Source organism: Mastigoproctus giganteus, chromosome 6 (genome assembly GCF_048544385.1).
Source record: "Mastigoproctus giganteus isolate SK-2022 chromosome 6, ASM4854438v1, whole genome shotgun sequence".
Taxonomy (NCBI): domain Eukaryota; kingdom Metazoa; phylum Arthropoda; class Arachnida; order Uropygi; family Thelyphonidae; genus Mastigoproctus; species Mastigoproctus giganteus.
The window spans coordinates 64189273-64205032 of record NC_143580.1 but is presented as its reverse complement, the minus strand read 5'-3'; the positions used below and the strand labels follow the sequence as shown (position 1 = coordinate 64205032).

The following is a 15760-nucleotide window of genomic DNA, read 5'->3' as shown; positions in this document are numbered from 1 at the left end:
GATTGAAGTAAAGATTATGTCACACTTTTGAGACAACATCAAAAGGCTATTTATACATCTCAGACGAGTAAAAAAAAAAAAAAAAAAAAAAAAATTATTATTATTATTATTTTTTCAATGATAGTTCAAGTTATAGTTTCTGAACAAGAAAATTCTGGCATGACAATATTATTTACAATGTACATTCATGGAATGAGTATTTCAGTTTATATTTTAATACAACAGCGAGAACACAGATTTCTCTATTAAAGACTAGCTTCTGAAATATCTACAAGACTTGAGTACTAATCTAAATAGTACCCTTCATCAATTTTCAAAATGTACAAAAGTCCGACTGCCTCACCAACGTAGCATCTTTTATAAAAAGCTACAGAAGTTGCAGTTATCCTTGTACAAGTAGGTATGGGAAGTAAGCATAAAAAGCACCTGTTCTATTAATAAAGTTGCTCTTATTAGTCCTCTATACTTAACAACCAACATTTTCAATGACTAATTTGAAAAAATTATTCATGTTAATGTACAATACAGGGTAAGAAGTATATAAAAACTTCGTACAGCATAAAGAAAGGCTTACAAATTTAAAATTTATAGTTAATTTCATATTATCACCTTGACTTGAAAAATTTGCACCACTCACATAATGTATTAATAATTTATGCTACACAGTTGTACAACCTTCCTTAACAAATCATATAAACAAAGGTAAAAGGAACAGACTATCTTTTGATATACCAACACAATTATTACTTTGTGCTTCAAGCATATACATTTTTGCCACTATTGTTCATATGAGGAAGTGTGGCATATTTCTTACACTTAATGATGAATATGCAATAATACAAATTTCATTCACAGAAATGAAGAAGACAGCTGACTAGTAAATCCAGGTTGGAAATGCTGCCTATTTCCATATCACGAAAGCTTTGTCATAAAGCTTCCTCCTGATATTCTGATGCTTATTTCAGTTATTTTTAATGTACTGGGTGACACATGCTGGAAAGTAAATTTAGGTAGACTAGCCACAGAATGCAACAATATGGTGCAATATCTGATACTACACACTACAACTAGTCACTGGCAGTAATGCATGTACTGTAGGTAGAAATGAATTGCGGCGTGAGCTTTGAGCATCAGTTTTCAAGCGCACTGTGTAAAAGAAAGCAGGTGAGGATACAACAGATATCACTGCTGCATCCTTTAGGTACTGCCATGTCAAGTGGAAGACCTCACATAGGACTTCAACCCATCGCAGGGCAAAAGACCAATTAAAACTGAATTCAGCTAATACTTTACTCACATATATGTTAAGCATTATTCTTTCAGCACATGAACAAAGCTCGACGGAAATACACCTCTTCTTTCCGGTTGTCCATCAATCACACCTTCCATCCAGTCTTCATCATCTGTTGTCTCACTAATAATAATAATAATTTCTCCTTCTTTAAAGGAAAGTTCGTCTTCCCTATCAGCTTCACAATCATAGAGAGCACGACAACGTCTAGGTTTGATACTGTCATGCCGCTATAAAAATATTAAAGGATATTATATAAAAAAATTATACAATTATACATTAGTATATTAAACATTTCTCTAATGCTATATTCAGTCAAAAAGCCAATCCACATTTACTGTACTTCAATATATTAAAGCAATATGGAAAAGTATATCTCATAAAGGTGTATACAGAACTTTGCTAAAGATTTTTGTCTTTACTATTATTGTATATACATTTATATACGCATATAGTGTAAATGCCTTATTCGCATGTATTCATATTATATATAGTATGTCATTGTTGTGTTAGCCTGTGGAATGCCACTACTGGGCAAATGTCTCTCCTGACTTTCTCCATTCATTTCGGTTCAACGTCAGTCTTGTCCAAGTTGGGCCCAAAAGGAATGTTAATTCATCTCTCCCCATGGTTTTCTGTCTTCCTCTATTTCTTTTTCCTTCTCTTGATAACCAAACAGTTGAGCTTATCCCACGAGTCCTCTTGTTTTCTGACCAGATGTCCTGCCCACTTCCATTTCAAGGCCTTGGAAATCTTGATGCTATCACTGATTTTAGTTTTTATATATATATTTTTTTTATGTGAACCCCAAACACGATAGGTATTAGAACCTATAGTACTTAGTACCGTGCTTGGGTTGGAGTTTGAGAAGACGAAAGATGATATTTGTTGACATTGGACTTAAACTTCTGCAGATTGTAATTTTCAGGAAATACGTATGAAGGAAGGTTGTTCCAGAAAACGGCAGTTGAATGAATAAATGAGGAAGATGAAAAGTTGGTTCTGTGGGTTTGAAGTTGGACAGTAAATGGATGGTGGCTGGTGGCAGCACGTGTTCGGACTGTTTTGAAAGAGAGAGCAGGAATTATAGAAGCCAATTCAGAAGAACAGTGCCCATGGAAGTATCTGTAGAAGAGGCATGCAGCAGAAACAGTGCGTCTAAGAGACAGCGAGTGGAGAGACTCTGTTAGAGATGAATCATTAATTAACCTAACTGCCCTCTTCTGAATGGAATCAAGAAGCCTGAGAGAAGTTTTGGGAGCACCACCAAAGATGTGAGAACAATATTCCATGGCAGGGCGGATTTGCGATTTATACAGAGTGAGCAGCTGTTTGGAAGAAAAGTAAAGCTGAAAGCAAAAGAGAAAACCAAGTTTTTTTTATGCAGAGGAAGCAATATTAGTAATGTGCTTGTTCCAAAAGAGATTAGAAGTCAGGGTAATCCCCAAAAGAGATATATCATTTTGCCTAGAAATCGGAGTGTCACTAAAATTAAGCATAGGTGCAGAAGAATCCTTTCTGTGAGATATAAAACAAGACTGAGTTTTAGAAGAGTTGAAATCAACTAAGTTGTCTTTGGCCCACTGGAGAATTACCTGAAGATCGGCATTTAAGGAATTGGTAGCAGATTTTCGAGAAGTTGAAGCTGATTGAGCAGGGGAAAAGTTTCTCAAAATGGAAAGTGGAATGCAATGTGCTATCATCAGAAAAACTATGGATAGGATTTCCAGTCAATGAAAGAAGGTTATTAATATACAAGAGGAAAAGAGTGGGGGAAAGAATTCATCTGGAAAGAACCTTGGGGGATATCGGCATTAGTGGAGAAGTTAGAAGACAGAGAGCCATCTACCATCACCCTCAGTGAGCGATCAGAGAGAAAACTTGATAACCAATTACTAAAAACAGTTGGCAAACCATAAGATGGAAGCTTGTTTAGAAGACCTTTATGCCAAACACGATCAAAAGACTTTGAGATGTCAAGAGCAACTACTTGTGTTTCACCAAACCTTTCCATTGAATTAGTCCATAAATGGGTAATAAGCCAGAATATCAGCAGTGGATTGACACTGATGGAATCCATACTGGTGATCGTTGATCAGACAGAAGGTTTCTAGGTAGTTTAAGAGTTGGCGGTTAATTGATTTCTCCATTACTTTAGAAAGAGTAGAAGTAATTGCAATGGGACGATAATTGGATGGGAGGGATTTGTCACCCTTTTTAGGAACTGGCTGGATATGAGCAAATTTCCAAGCAGAAGGAAAAACACCTTTGGAATAAGAAAGTGAAAAAAGGCGGCAAAGAATAGGAGTAAGTTCAGGAGCATAGGTTTTGAGAACAACTGGAGAAATACCATCAGGACCTGGAGCTTTCTTAGCATCAAGATTCATCAAAATCCTTCTGATATCCTTTTGACGGAAGACCACAGGAGGCATTGAATGGAGCATGTTGGGAATGGTGGGAAGTGTTTTACCAAGATCATTAATACATGAGCTGGAAGAAAAATGGGATGCTAGCAGATCAGCTTTATCCTTGGCTGAAGTGACAACAGAACCATCTGGTTTGGACAGAGGTGGGAGCAGAGATGGGCAAAAGTTGCGGCCAATAGCTTTGGCAAGAGACCAGAATGCTCGGCTACCATTAGGGCAAGAAACAAGTTTCCTACTCTTAGCCTGTTCAAACTCTAGTTTGGACTGATTAATAACTGCTTTACAATTGTTCTGCTGACGAGGCTACTAGAGACGGTCGTTTTCAAAGCCGCTAAGTGGATTTTTCTTATTTATTGATTTGAAATTATTGTTTTTCTAAAACTTTTGATTTAAATTTAGTAGTATAACATTATTTTGTGATTTTCTGATTAATTTGGTGTATTTATTCTTTACTCGGCCTTGTAATTGCATAAAAGTATCGGTAAAGGTTTCCACGTGTTTCAACTCCGCTAACCGTTCGTAATTTTCCCGCCTTTGTGATACAATATACCGTACTAGATAGCGTTAGTTGAACTTCGTTAGCAGTTAAATTGTACGTTTAAATAAATACATATAACGACTTAGATTACAAACGTAATATAATTAATTTTATTTAACATAATTAATTATACATATAACCACTTAGGTTACGTAACATAAATAATTAGTAAAAACAAATAATTAATACATAACTTGATACGAAAGTTATATAAAGGGATTTCGCAGATAACACTCGTTACTGAAACATAAATATAGCGTTATAACTGTGTTTGGATACAAGTTTAGGATTTAATTTTGTACAGAAATTGAAATTTTATTGAAAGTAAATCTAAATCATGACTCAAACCAGAGCAGCAAAGCAAAGGGCTCAAGCTAATGGGAATGCTGTGGCCCAGGGGAGAACTGAGGGGGGCAGTTGTCCTCTGAATCACAGCCTTGTAAGATGCACTATTTGCTTGATGTTTGCGGAGCAGTCAAGTATGGGACATGATACTGCCATGGGGGATGTCTTTGTGTGTGTGCGATGCAAGGAGTGTAAGGAGATAAGGCGACAACTCAGCGTTGTTATGGGCCTATATGAGAGCTTGAAGGATAGGGTGGATGCCCTCGAAGGATTACAAGTGAGGGGCCCATCAAGCTCTCAGCTGCCCACACCAATGCCAGAGCTTGCACTTGGTCATCGCGGAACACAGCGGCAACCCCCAAGGCAGAATGCGCTGGTCCCAAAGGAACTAGTAGTTGTTGGTGACTCTATTGTCAGGGAAACGGGAAACATGCTTTGTAAAAAGGATAGGTGGAATAGGACCAGGGTATGTCTGCCAGAGGCAAAAGTTGATGACGTTGTAGAGCGGATATCATCTTTTAAGGGCACAAAAGGTGATATAGTTGTACACGTTGGCACTAATGACATTAAGAGTAGGAGACCGGCGGAATTACTTGACAAGTACAGGTCACTGATGAAAAAAAGCCGTGAATTAGGGTTGAAATTGAAAGTGTCTGCAATTCTGCCCAGACACGATAGGAGGGAGTATATGATGAGAGCCCTGTCAATCAATTCGGCCCTGGAAAGATTGTGCAGGGCTCAAGGGGTAGAATTTTTTTCAGCCTGGTCTGTACTTGTTAACAGGAGAGACTGCTTCTACAGGGATGGGATACACTTAAATAGAAAGGGTGCAAGAATGTTTGCTGATGCTATCGAGGCAATGTTAGGTGGGTCGGAAAACTGCTAGATTGGGGGGATACAAGGACTAATAGATTAACAGTAGCCACTGGCAGAGGTGAAAGTGATTCTTGCACTGCTTCTATTGGAATGAGCCGCAGCCTGGAAAATAAGATGCAGGATATTTCAGAGACTGCTGGGAATCATTGGGGTACAAGTAAACACATGGGTTGTGTTAGGGTAGCTAAGAAAAAGAACAGGTGCATGTATACTTGTGTGTACACCAATGCTAGGAGTTTAGTAAATAAATTTGATGAATTTGAGGTATTGCTCAAAACATCAAAGGCAGATATTGTGGGGATTTCAGAGACGTGGTGTCACACAGATATAAGAAATGCAGAACTGGAATTTGGGGAGTACAATGTCTACAGAAAGGATAGACAGGATAGGAAGGGAGGAGGGGTTATGCTATTAGTTAAAAAACACATAAAATCCAAGGAAGTGAAGCCAGTCGACATCGCTGGACAGTGCAGTGTCGAGTCAGTTTGGTGTGACATAAGCATTGGGAGATCAAAATTGAGAGTAGGAGTGTGCTATAGGCCTAATGACTCTGATGAGTATAATAAGAAACTGTTCGGAGAAATAGAGTGGGCCAGTAAATCAGAGAGTCTTATAATGGGGGATTTTAATTTCCCAGATATTGACTGGAATTTGGGGGCTGGTCACTCACACAGTAGCAAGGCTTTTGTGGATTTATTGGATGATTGTTTTCTACATCAGCATGTTCGGGAGGCAACTAGAGGGAGTAATACTCTTGATTTGATTATCAGTAGTGATTCTTCATGCATTAAGAATTTGCAGATAAATGAACCACTTGGTGGCAGTGATCACAGTGTGCTGAAGTGGGAGTTACTCAAAGAGGTAACTACCATTAGGGGTAAAGGGAAGGGGTATTGCTTTCGTAAAGGTGACTACAATGGACTGAGACAGTATTTAAATTCTATACAGTGGGATCAACTGATGATATTGCCAACAGCAAATTCAAAATGGGAAGCATTCAAAGAACTTATCGTGGAAGCTACTAGGCTTTACATACCAACTAAGAAATATTGTTCAAGGTTTAGGCCTAAATGGTTGTCAGATGAACTAATGAGGCATATGGCAGAGAAGAAAAATGCATGGGATACATACAAATTAACACGTGACACGGATGCCTATGATAGATACAAGTTGATCTGTAACCAAGTTACAAAGGAGGTTAGCCAGGCGAAGGCAGATTACGAGAGATTCTTGGCAAGGGATGCGAAGAAAAACAGCAAAGAGTTCTTTACTTATGTAAACTCTAGAAGGAAGGGGATGAATCAGATTGGTCCACTTGAGATCGATGGGTCAACTGTTGATGACCCTGCTCGGGTAGCTAACAAACTAAATGAATATTTTGCATCGACATTCACACATGAGGAGTTATTCAGCGAGGGGAATGCCAGAGGTGTATTCAACTCTAGCAGTAAGCTAGAGAATCTTGTAATAACTGAGAGCAAAGTGGAGGAGAAATTGTTGAAGATAAACACAAGAAAGGCACCTGGGGTGGATGGGATCTATCCAGTTATATTAAAGGAGGCAGCAAAGGAGGTAAGCAAACCCTTAGCCATAATTATGAGAGCTTCCTTGGACTCAGGGGAGGTACCCATTGACTGGAGATGTGCAAATGTGACCCCAATTCACAAAGGGGGATCAAAGGCTGACACAAGTAATTATAGACCTGTGAGTTTAACTTCTGTTCCCGGAAAATTAATGGAGGCACTGGTGAAAGAAGCACTGCAGGATCACCTAGACAAGACATCAGTTATAGCTAGGACACAGCATGGTTTTGTTAAGGGGAAGTCTTGCCTGACCAATTTGATTGGATACTATGATGCAGTCACAAAAGAACTGGATGCAGGGAATAACTTTGATATTATATACTTGGATCTTAGAAAGGCTTTTGATACTGTTGCACATGGAAGACTGCTGCACAAATTGGAGCAGTGTGGCATTGGAGGCAAGTTGCTGCTATGGATAAAGGGGTGGTTGAGGGGGAGAAGACAGAGAGTGGTAATCAATGGACACTGCTCATCGTGGACTAATGTTATTAGTGGAGTCCCTCAGGGTTCAGTATTGGGGCCTTTATTGTTTTCTGTATTTATAAATGATATTGATGATGGTATATCAGGCTTAATGTCCAAGTTTGCAGACGATACGAAGGTTGGCAGGGTTGTCAAGGACACTACTGACACTATGCTGCTGCAACAGGATTTGGAAAGGTTGAGCAGATGGGCTTCGAGGTGGCAAATGAAGTTTAACATTGACAAATGTAAAGTACTACATATGGGAAACAGCAACCCCAGAGCAACGTATCAACTCTGTGGTACTACACTGGCAGTGGTAGAGAATGAAAGGGACCTGGGGGTGGTGGTGCAGGCAGATATGAAGTTCTCTGAGCAGTGCAGACGAGCTGCAAGAGTAGCTCATGGTGTATTGTCAATGATATATAGGAATTTTTCTAGCAGGGATAAGGAGGTGATTATTCCCTTGTATAAGGCAATGGTCAGGCCACACCTAGAGTACTGTATACAGGCCTGGAGGCCTCATTTCCGGAAGGATGTAGAGCTGCTGGAACGAGTACAGAGAAGGGCAACTAGATTGGTGAATGGGACAAAGGGGTTCTCTTACGAAGAAAGGCTTAAGTTTTGCAAATTACAGTGTCTGGAAACTAGGCACCAGCGGGGTGATCTGATAGAGGTGTACAAAGCCTTGAATGGTTTGAGCATGCTCAATGCTGATGGGATTCTTCCTCTAGCTCAGAAAAATCACCTGAGAGGGCATAAATTCAAATTGAGGAAAGACAGATGTAGGATAGATGTGCGGAAATTTGCCTTTAGCCAGCGGGTGGTTGGTGGGTGGAACAGACTTCCATCCCTTGTCGTGGAAGTTGATAGCCTAAATAAGTTTAAGGCTCAGCTGGACAGGTATTTCGAACGAACAGAGGGGTGAAGTGGAAGTGGTTATTTTTATTTATTTATGTTACTTTTTTTTTTTTTTTTTTTTGGCTGATGCTGCATAAGCTTGCTTTCTTGCATCAAATGCCTCTACTAATGCTAATGCTAATGCTAACTCTAGTTTGGACTGATTAATAACTGCTTTACAATTGTTGCGAGCTTTGGTGTAGGCAGAAAATGAAACTGAAGAATTAGAAACAAGCCAATTATGATATGCAACATTCTTCTCTTGGACAGCCTTAGCACATTTATTGGAGAACCAAGGTTTAGATAAAGGACGAGATTTTAAAGTGGAGTGTGGGATAAAGGATTCCATTCCTGCAAGAATAATTTCACTGACATGATCTGAGCAAACGTCGACATCAGAAGTTTTGAAACAGTAATCCGATCAAGGAAAAGAAGAAAAGAAGTCTCGCAGGTCATCCCATTTTGCATTCTTGTAATGCCAAACAACACGAGGTAGTAGTAGTAGTAGTGGTGGTATGTGATGCAAGAAAGCAAATGTATGAGCTTATGCAGCATCAGCCAAAAAAAAAAAAAAAAATCACACCATTCCCTCCAAATGCCTGTCCAGTTCCTCCTTAAATTTATTCAACCTATCAACTTCCACAACGACAGATGGAAGTTTGTTCCAGCAATTAACCACCCGCTGGTTAAAGGCAAATTTCCGCACATCTATTCTACATCTGTCTTTTCTTAATTTGAATTTATGCCCCCTTAGTTTCGTAATCTGAACAAGTGGAAGGATCCCATCAGAATTCAGCGTGCTCAACCCATTCAAGGCCTTATATACCTCAATCAGATCACTGGGCAGGTGCCTAGTGTCCAGCCACTGCAATTTGCAGAACTTAAGCCTCTCTTTGTAAGAGGATCCCTTCATTCCCCTCACCAATCTTGTTGCCCTTCTTTGTACACGCTCAAGTAAATCTACATCCTTCCTAAAATGAGGCCTCCAGACCTGTACACAGTACTCAAGGCGTGGCCTGACCATTGCCTTATACAGAGGGATAATCACCTCCTTTTCCCTGCTAGCAAAATTCCTATATATCATTGACAAAACCCGATGACCTGCCCTGGCAGCCTGTCTGCACTGCTCAGAAAACTTCATATCTGCCTGCCCAATTACTCCCAGGTCTTTTTCATTTTCTACCACCTTAAGTGTAGTACCACACAGTTGGTATGTTTCTCTGGGGTTACTTTTACCCATATGCAGTACTTTGCATTTGTCAAAGTTAAACTTCAGTTGCCACTTCTTAGCCCATCTGCCCAAATTATCTAGATCCTGTTGCAGTAGCACACTGCCATTACTGTCATTAACAACCCTGCCAACCTTTGTATCATCTGCCAACTTCGACATTAAGCCTGATATACCTTCATCAGTATCATTGATAAATATACAAAACAACAGTGGACCTAACACCGAACCCCGTGGGACTCCACTAATAACATTAGTCCAAGAAGAGCAGCACCCATTGATTACCACCCTCTGTCTTCTCGCACTTAACCATCCTTTTATCCATTGTAGCAACTTACCCTTAATACCATTCTTAATACCAGGTTGGGAATAGCCATGAGATAAAGGTTCCATTGGAGAAGAGACAATCACCAAGTTGTGATCTGAAGTGCCTAAAGGACCTCTCACTTCGACCGTGTACTAAGAAGGGTTGTTTGTGAGAAAAAGATCAAGCGTATTGGCTGTATGATTAGAATTGTCCGGTATTCTTGTAGGTAAATGAACAATCTGTGCTAGGTCATTAGTAATTGCAAAAGCCTCAGCATCTCGACCTGCTGGGTCGGTGTGACTAGAAAACGGAAGCCAGCTGGAGTTGTGAACATTAAAATCCCCAAGGAAAATTACCTCACTGTTAGGAAAGCTGGACTGGAGAAAGTCAAGTTGCAACGAGAGGAAGTCAAAGAGCTCCAAGTGATTGGTGGAGTTGGGAGAACGGTAGAGACAACAGATGAATTTGACACAATGAGGTAGAGGAGATTCCAAATTGCCAAGTCTCTGACAGGGAATATCAGAATGGACATATGTACAAGTACCACCTTTGAGGCGAAAGGAATCATACATCGAATAATTTGGGCATCTGAGATGAGCAGTAGTTGAATCAACCAATAACTGAGATTCTGTCAGAAAAAGTACATGGGTTTTGGCAGAAAAGTGGAAATGGACATCGTTGAGATTAGAATTGAGACCACCTATATTTGTGAAATGAATTAGGAAGTCCTTGGGAGGTTTAGATCATTTCGCATATAGTATGTATTCATATTATATATATATATATATATATATATATATATAAAATAAGTATAGGGTTGTTCAAATGAGACAGAAACCAGAAACTACTTCTCTCTGTTCTTCTTGTTCCTCCACCTCTTTTGACCACATAAAGATAACCTATAGGTCAGGCTATAGAGATGCATATATGAATAAAAGCATATATTTTACATTTTAGAGAATGCTGTATATATTTACTGGTATAAAGTGACTAAAGAAAAACTACTGCACTACTTGAAATGGGACAAATTAAGATGTGCATGTAATTATCCAAGTTCTGCATCTAAAGTTCAGAGAAATTCATCAGAAACTGCATATAGTCCAACAGTAATGACCTAAAATTAAAGTGTTTATTGTGCACTTACTTCAAACACAATAATTGTTTTAGTACAGTTATGAGGCATATGCTCTGCTTATAATATCCACTAAAATAAAATTTGGATTTAATTCTGAAAAATAAAAATAAATTTGAAAATTCTCAGTGCCATCTGTCTAGGGAAAAATAAAGTTCTTTTATGTAGGCCTAATGTAACTGAGTGGCCAACTTGAGAGAGAAGTAGCACTACAAGTTTGAGTTGACTGTGGTTCAAGCCCATATGACCATTAAATATGGTTAATGATAATATTTATTTGTTAAAATAACTAGTTGTAAATTCCACCTTTGATCTGTGGTCATGCTGCAGTATAAACAGACTTTTTAACATTCTGCACTGTCATCTGCACACATTTTCTGATTGCAATAAAGTGTCAAATGTCCAGGAATGCAAGTAGCTGAGTAGTCAAGTGTCCAAGAATGTAGGTAGCTGAGATATCAAGTGTGCATGAATGGTTTAAAATCCAGTTAAAATGCACCCTAATTTGTTCCTGACCATAATAATACTATTCACAACAACACAGGTTAAAGTGTTGTTGTGCAAACACTAAGCCATAATTATGAGAGCAGCCTTGGACTCAAGGGAGCGCCCCATGGACTGGAGATGTGGAAATGTATACTGAAATCCAGATTAAGGGATGGTGCACATAAGCAGCTGAAATTCAATGGACAGAAGATCCTTCAGAGTGGATGGAGACATTACAGATCAGATTTTAGATGTATAAACCATTGAGAAACCAGATGTATTTTAGAATAATCTCTTCACTGAAGATGTGAATAAGAATCTGACTTAGCAGCTACATTTTTCCAAGGGAGGTAACAGAGTTTCTGAATTTCTGTCTAAAAAATAAAAAATAAGTTTCTCATCAAAGAGCTAAGGTCTTTTCAAATTCAGTTTATTAAAGAGAAGCTCCCCTCCCCATTCTAGCACAGAAATAGCAATATGGGCTGACTTATCAGGGCAAATGAGAAGTCCAAAGAGTTTCTAGTAACCTCAATCTTGATTATTAAGCTTCAGGCAGTCTTATAAGGCTTCAGATGCTTTAGAAATGGTCTTAAACTTTAAATAATATGTGCAGGAGAGCAATTACACATCTAGAAGTAGTCAAGAAATAAAAGCAGAAAAATGAAGAGAATACAGGGTATCCCCCTTGAGTAGTAGTAATGGAGGCATGTGTTGTAGTATCAGCCAAATAAAAAAAAAAAGAAAAGAGAAAGAAAAAATAACCAATTTCACACATCCATTTCCTCTAAAAGTTTGTCCAGTTCCTCCTTGAATTTATTTAAGCTATCATCTTCCACAAAGACAGATGGAAATTTGTTCCAGCAATTAACCACCTGCTGGCTAAAGGCAAATTTCAGCACATCTATTCTACAACTGTCTTTCCTCAATTTAAATTTATGCCCTGCAGTTTTATAATCTGAGCAAGTGGAAGAATCCCATCAGAATTCAGCAACTCTTTGTTCTCCTAATCAATCTTGTTGCCCTTCTCTGTACACACTCAGGCAACTCTGTATCCTTCCTAAAATGAAGCCTCCAGACCACCTGTATGCAGTACTCAAGGCATGGCTGGACCATTGCCAGATCATTGACAATACCCCATGGCCTGCTCTGGCAGCCTGTCTGCATTGCTCAGAAAACTTCATATCTGACTGCACAATTACTACCAGATCTTTTTCATTTTCAACCACCCTAAGTGAAGTATCACACAGTTGGTACATTTCTCTGGGGTTATTTCTACCCATATGCAGTACTTTGCATTTGTTAATGTTAAACTTCAGTTGCCACTTCTCAGCTCATCTGCCCAAATTTTCTAGATCCTGTTGCAGTAACACACTGCCATTAACAACCATGCCAACCTTTGTATCATATGCAAACTTCGACATTAAGCCTGATATACCTTCGTCAATATCATTGATAAATATACAAAACAACAGTGGGCCCAACAGCGAACCCTGGGGGACTCCACTAATAACATTAGTCCACGAAGAGTAGCACCCATCGATGACCACTCTGTCTTTTCCCACTCAACCACCCTTTTATCCACTGTAGCAACTTACCCTTAATACCATACTGCTCCAATTTGTACGGTAGTCTTCCATGTGCAACAGTGTCAAAAGCTTTCCTGAAATCCAAGTATATGATAACAAAATTATTTTTTGCATCCAGTTCCTTTGTAGTCACATCATAGTATCCAATTTTTGTCAGAGTATCATCATATTAGCCAAATCTGTCAGACAAGACTTTCCCTTAACAAACCCATGCTGTGTCTGAATTATTACTACATTTTTGTCTAGATGATGCTGCAATGCATCTTTAACCAGTGACTCCATTATTTTACCCGGAACAGAAGTTAAACTAACTGGTCTGTAATTACTCGTGTCGCCCTTCGATCCCCCTTTGTGAATTGGGGATACATTTGCACATCTCCAGTCCGTGGGAACCTCCCCTGAGTCCAAGGATGCTCTCATAATTATGGCTAAGGGTTTGCTTAGTTGCTTTGCCACCTCATTTAATATAACTGGATAGATCCCATCCACCCCAGGTGCTTTTCTTATGTTTAAATTCAACAATTTCTCCTCCACTTTGCTTTCAGTTATTACAAAATCATTAAGTATCCTGCTACAATTTGATAACCTTCTGCCATTTTCAAACCTTAATAATTCCTCATGTGTGAATGTAGATGCAAAATACTCATTCAGTTTGTTTGCTATCTGAGCAGGATCATCAACACTCAAACCATCGATGTCAAGTGGACCAATCAGATTCATCCCCTTCCTTTTAGAGTTTATATAAGTAAAGAAATTCTTGCTGTTTTTCTTAGCATCTTTTGCCAAGGATTTCTCGTAATCTGCCTTCGCCTACCTAACCTCCTTTGTGACCTGATTACAGACTAACTTATATCTGCCATAGGCTTCTGAGTCACTTGAAAATTTATATGCATCCCATGCATTTTTCTTCTCTGTTACGAGTCTCATTAGTTCATTAGATGACCATTTAGGCCTAAACCTTGAACAATATTTCTTAATAGGTAGGAAACTTTTAGTAGCATCCACGATTAATTCCTTGAATGCTTCCCATTTAGAATTTACTGTTGGTAACATCGTCAGTTGATCCCACTGTACAGAATTTAAAAATTGTTGGAGACCACTGTACTCACCTTTACGGAAGCAAAAACCCTTTCCTTTACCCCTGATGGTAATTAAATCTTTAAGTAAATCCCACATCAGTACACTGTGATCGCTGCCACCTAGTGGTTCCTTTATCTGAAAATTCTTAATACACGAATGATGACTGCTGATAACCAGATCAAGAGTATTACTTGGTAGGCGCCTCCGTAGCCAGGTGGGAAGGAGCAGCAGTGCGTAGCACACGCTTCTTGATTAGACCGGGGTTTGAGCCCGTCATCACCAAATACGGAGGATGCGGAAAGGTCAGGGAATGACCACCGCATATCCCCGAGCAATATGGCCTTAGTTGCTAATGCTCCTAAAAAAAAAAAAACCAAACCAAAACCAGTATTACTTTCTCTGGTTGCCTCTCGAACATGCTGCTGCAGAAAACAATCATCCAATAAATCCACAAAAGTCTGATGTGTTTCCAGACATCTTGGCCACTCCAATCACCAGACCTCATCCCATGCGACTTCTGGTTGTAGGGTTTTTGAAGAACCAGGTGTATTGGGAAGGACTTCAACTCTGGCAGATCTGAAGGACAGCATTAGACGTCATGTGCTGGCTATTCCAGTTGACATGTTATGCTTTGCTGTAGAAAATGCTGTTCTTCGAATGGAAACTGTTGCTGACCAAAATGGAGGACACATTGAACAATGTGTCCAATGTGTTCAAGTGATTTGTATTGCCACAGCGCCATATAGTGATAAATTTTTTAACTAATTTTTTTTTCCCAATAAATGGCGAGCGCATTCTTTATAGTACCTATTGTCCAAATTTCTCTTCAGTACGAACCTTAGAACTCGCTCCAGAGCCCTCTACATAGGGATACTTTAATTTTAACAACCCTGTATTTAAAGGTTTAAATGTTTCTGCCAACATTTATTACTGTTATAGGCTAGCACTTCCGTGCTTAATGCAGATTCACTTAGTACTCTTTATGATTCCAATTAGAATTCCAACTAAGTACATAATGAGAGTATTCCAAAGTTGAATTCAGAAACATTGCAGCATTAGTTGTTTAATTGGAATTGTCTGGTGTCAAGAATTCTGTAATTGCTTACAGAAATATTACAATAAACTAATTTTCACATGAAAAAAAGTGTCCATATTTCATTTACTTATTATCATAATCCTTGTCCTTGAGGTTGTTACAGACATTCTCTCAGATATGCCAGGCAAGCTGTTCTTGCTACCTGGGAGTCCAAAACGCTGATGGAACTGATATTCGGGTGACACTCAAGTCAAGTGGACCCAATTTCGGCGAAGTTCGGACGGTCTATGACAGCCAAATCCTCTGCTTGCACCTTCACGATGGTGGGACTGTTAGTAATCCTGGGTATAACCTCCATGCACAAGAACATGGTGGGTGGCCACCCAGGTGTGAACCAACGTAAGCAGGGGTCAAGGTGTGGCGCCCACACAACATGGAGGAACGCCGCCCCTCTATGTTACCAGGCAGCACTAGGTGGTAGATG

General features: G+C 39.2%; 1 protein-coding gene across 3 annotated transcripts in view; it reads right to left on the bottom strand.

Annotated features, from left to right (window-relative positions):
- Window positions 1-769: 769 nt before the first annotated feature.
- The window catches only part of Asap (ArfGAP domain of ASAP), a 673774-nt gene continuing 658783 nt past the window's right edge, over window positions 770-15760 (bottom strand). For 2 of the 3 annotated variants that reach the window (XM_090375988.1, XM_090375990.1), the window contains one exon: window positions 770-1521. In XM_090375988.1, coding sequence (XP_090232114.1) covers window positions 1312-1521 — 210 coding nt within the window. In that variant the 3' untranslated portion in view covers window positions 770-1311. The remainder of the gene's footprint in view (window positions 1522-15760) is intronic. The other variant, XM_090375989.1, reaches the window with a different exon arrangement.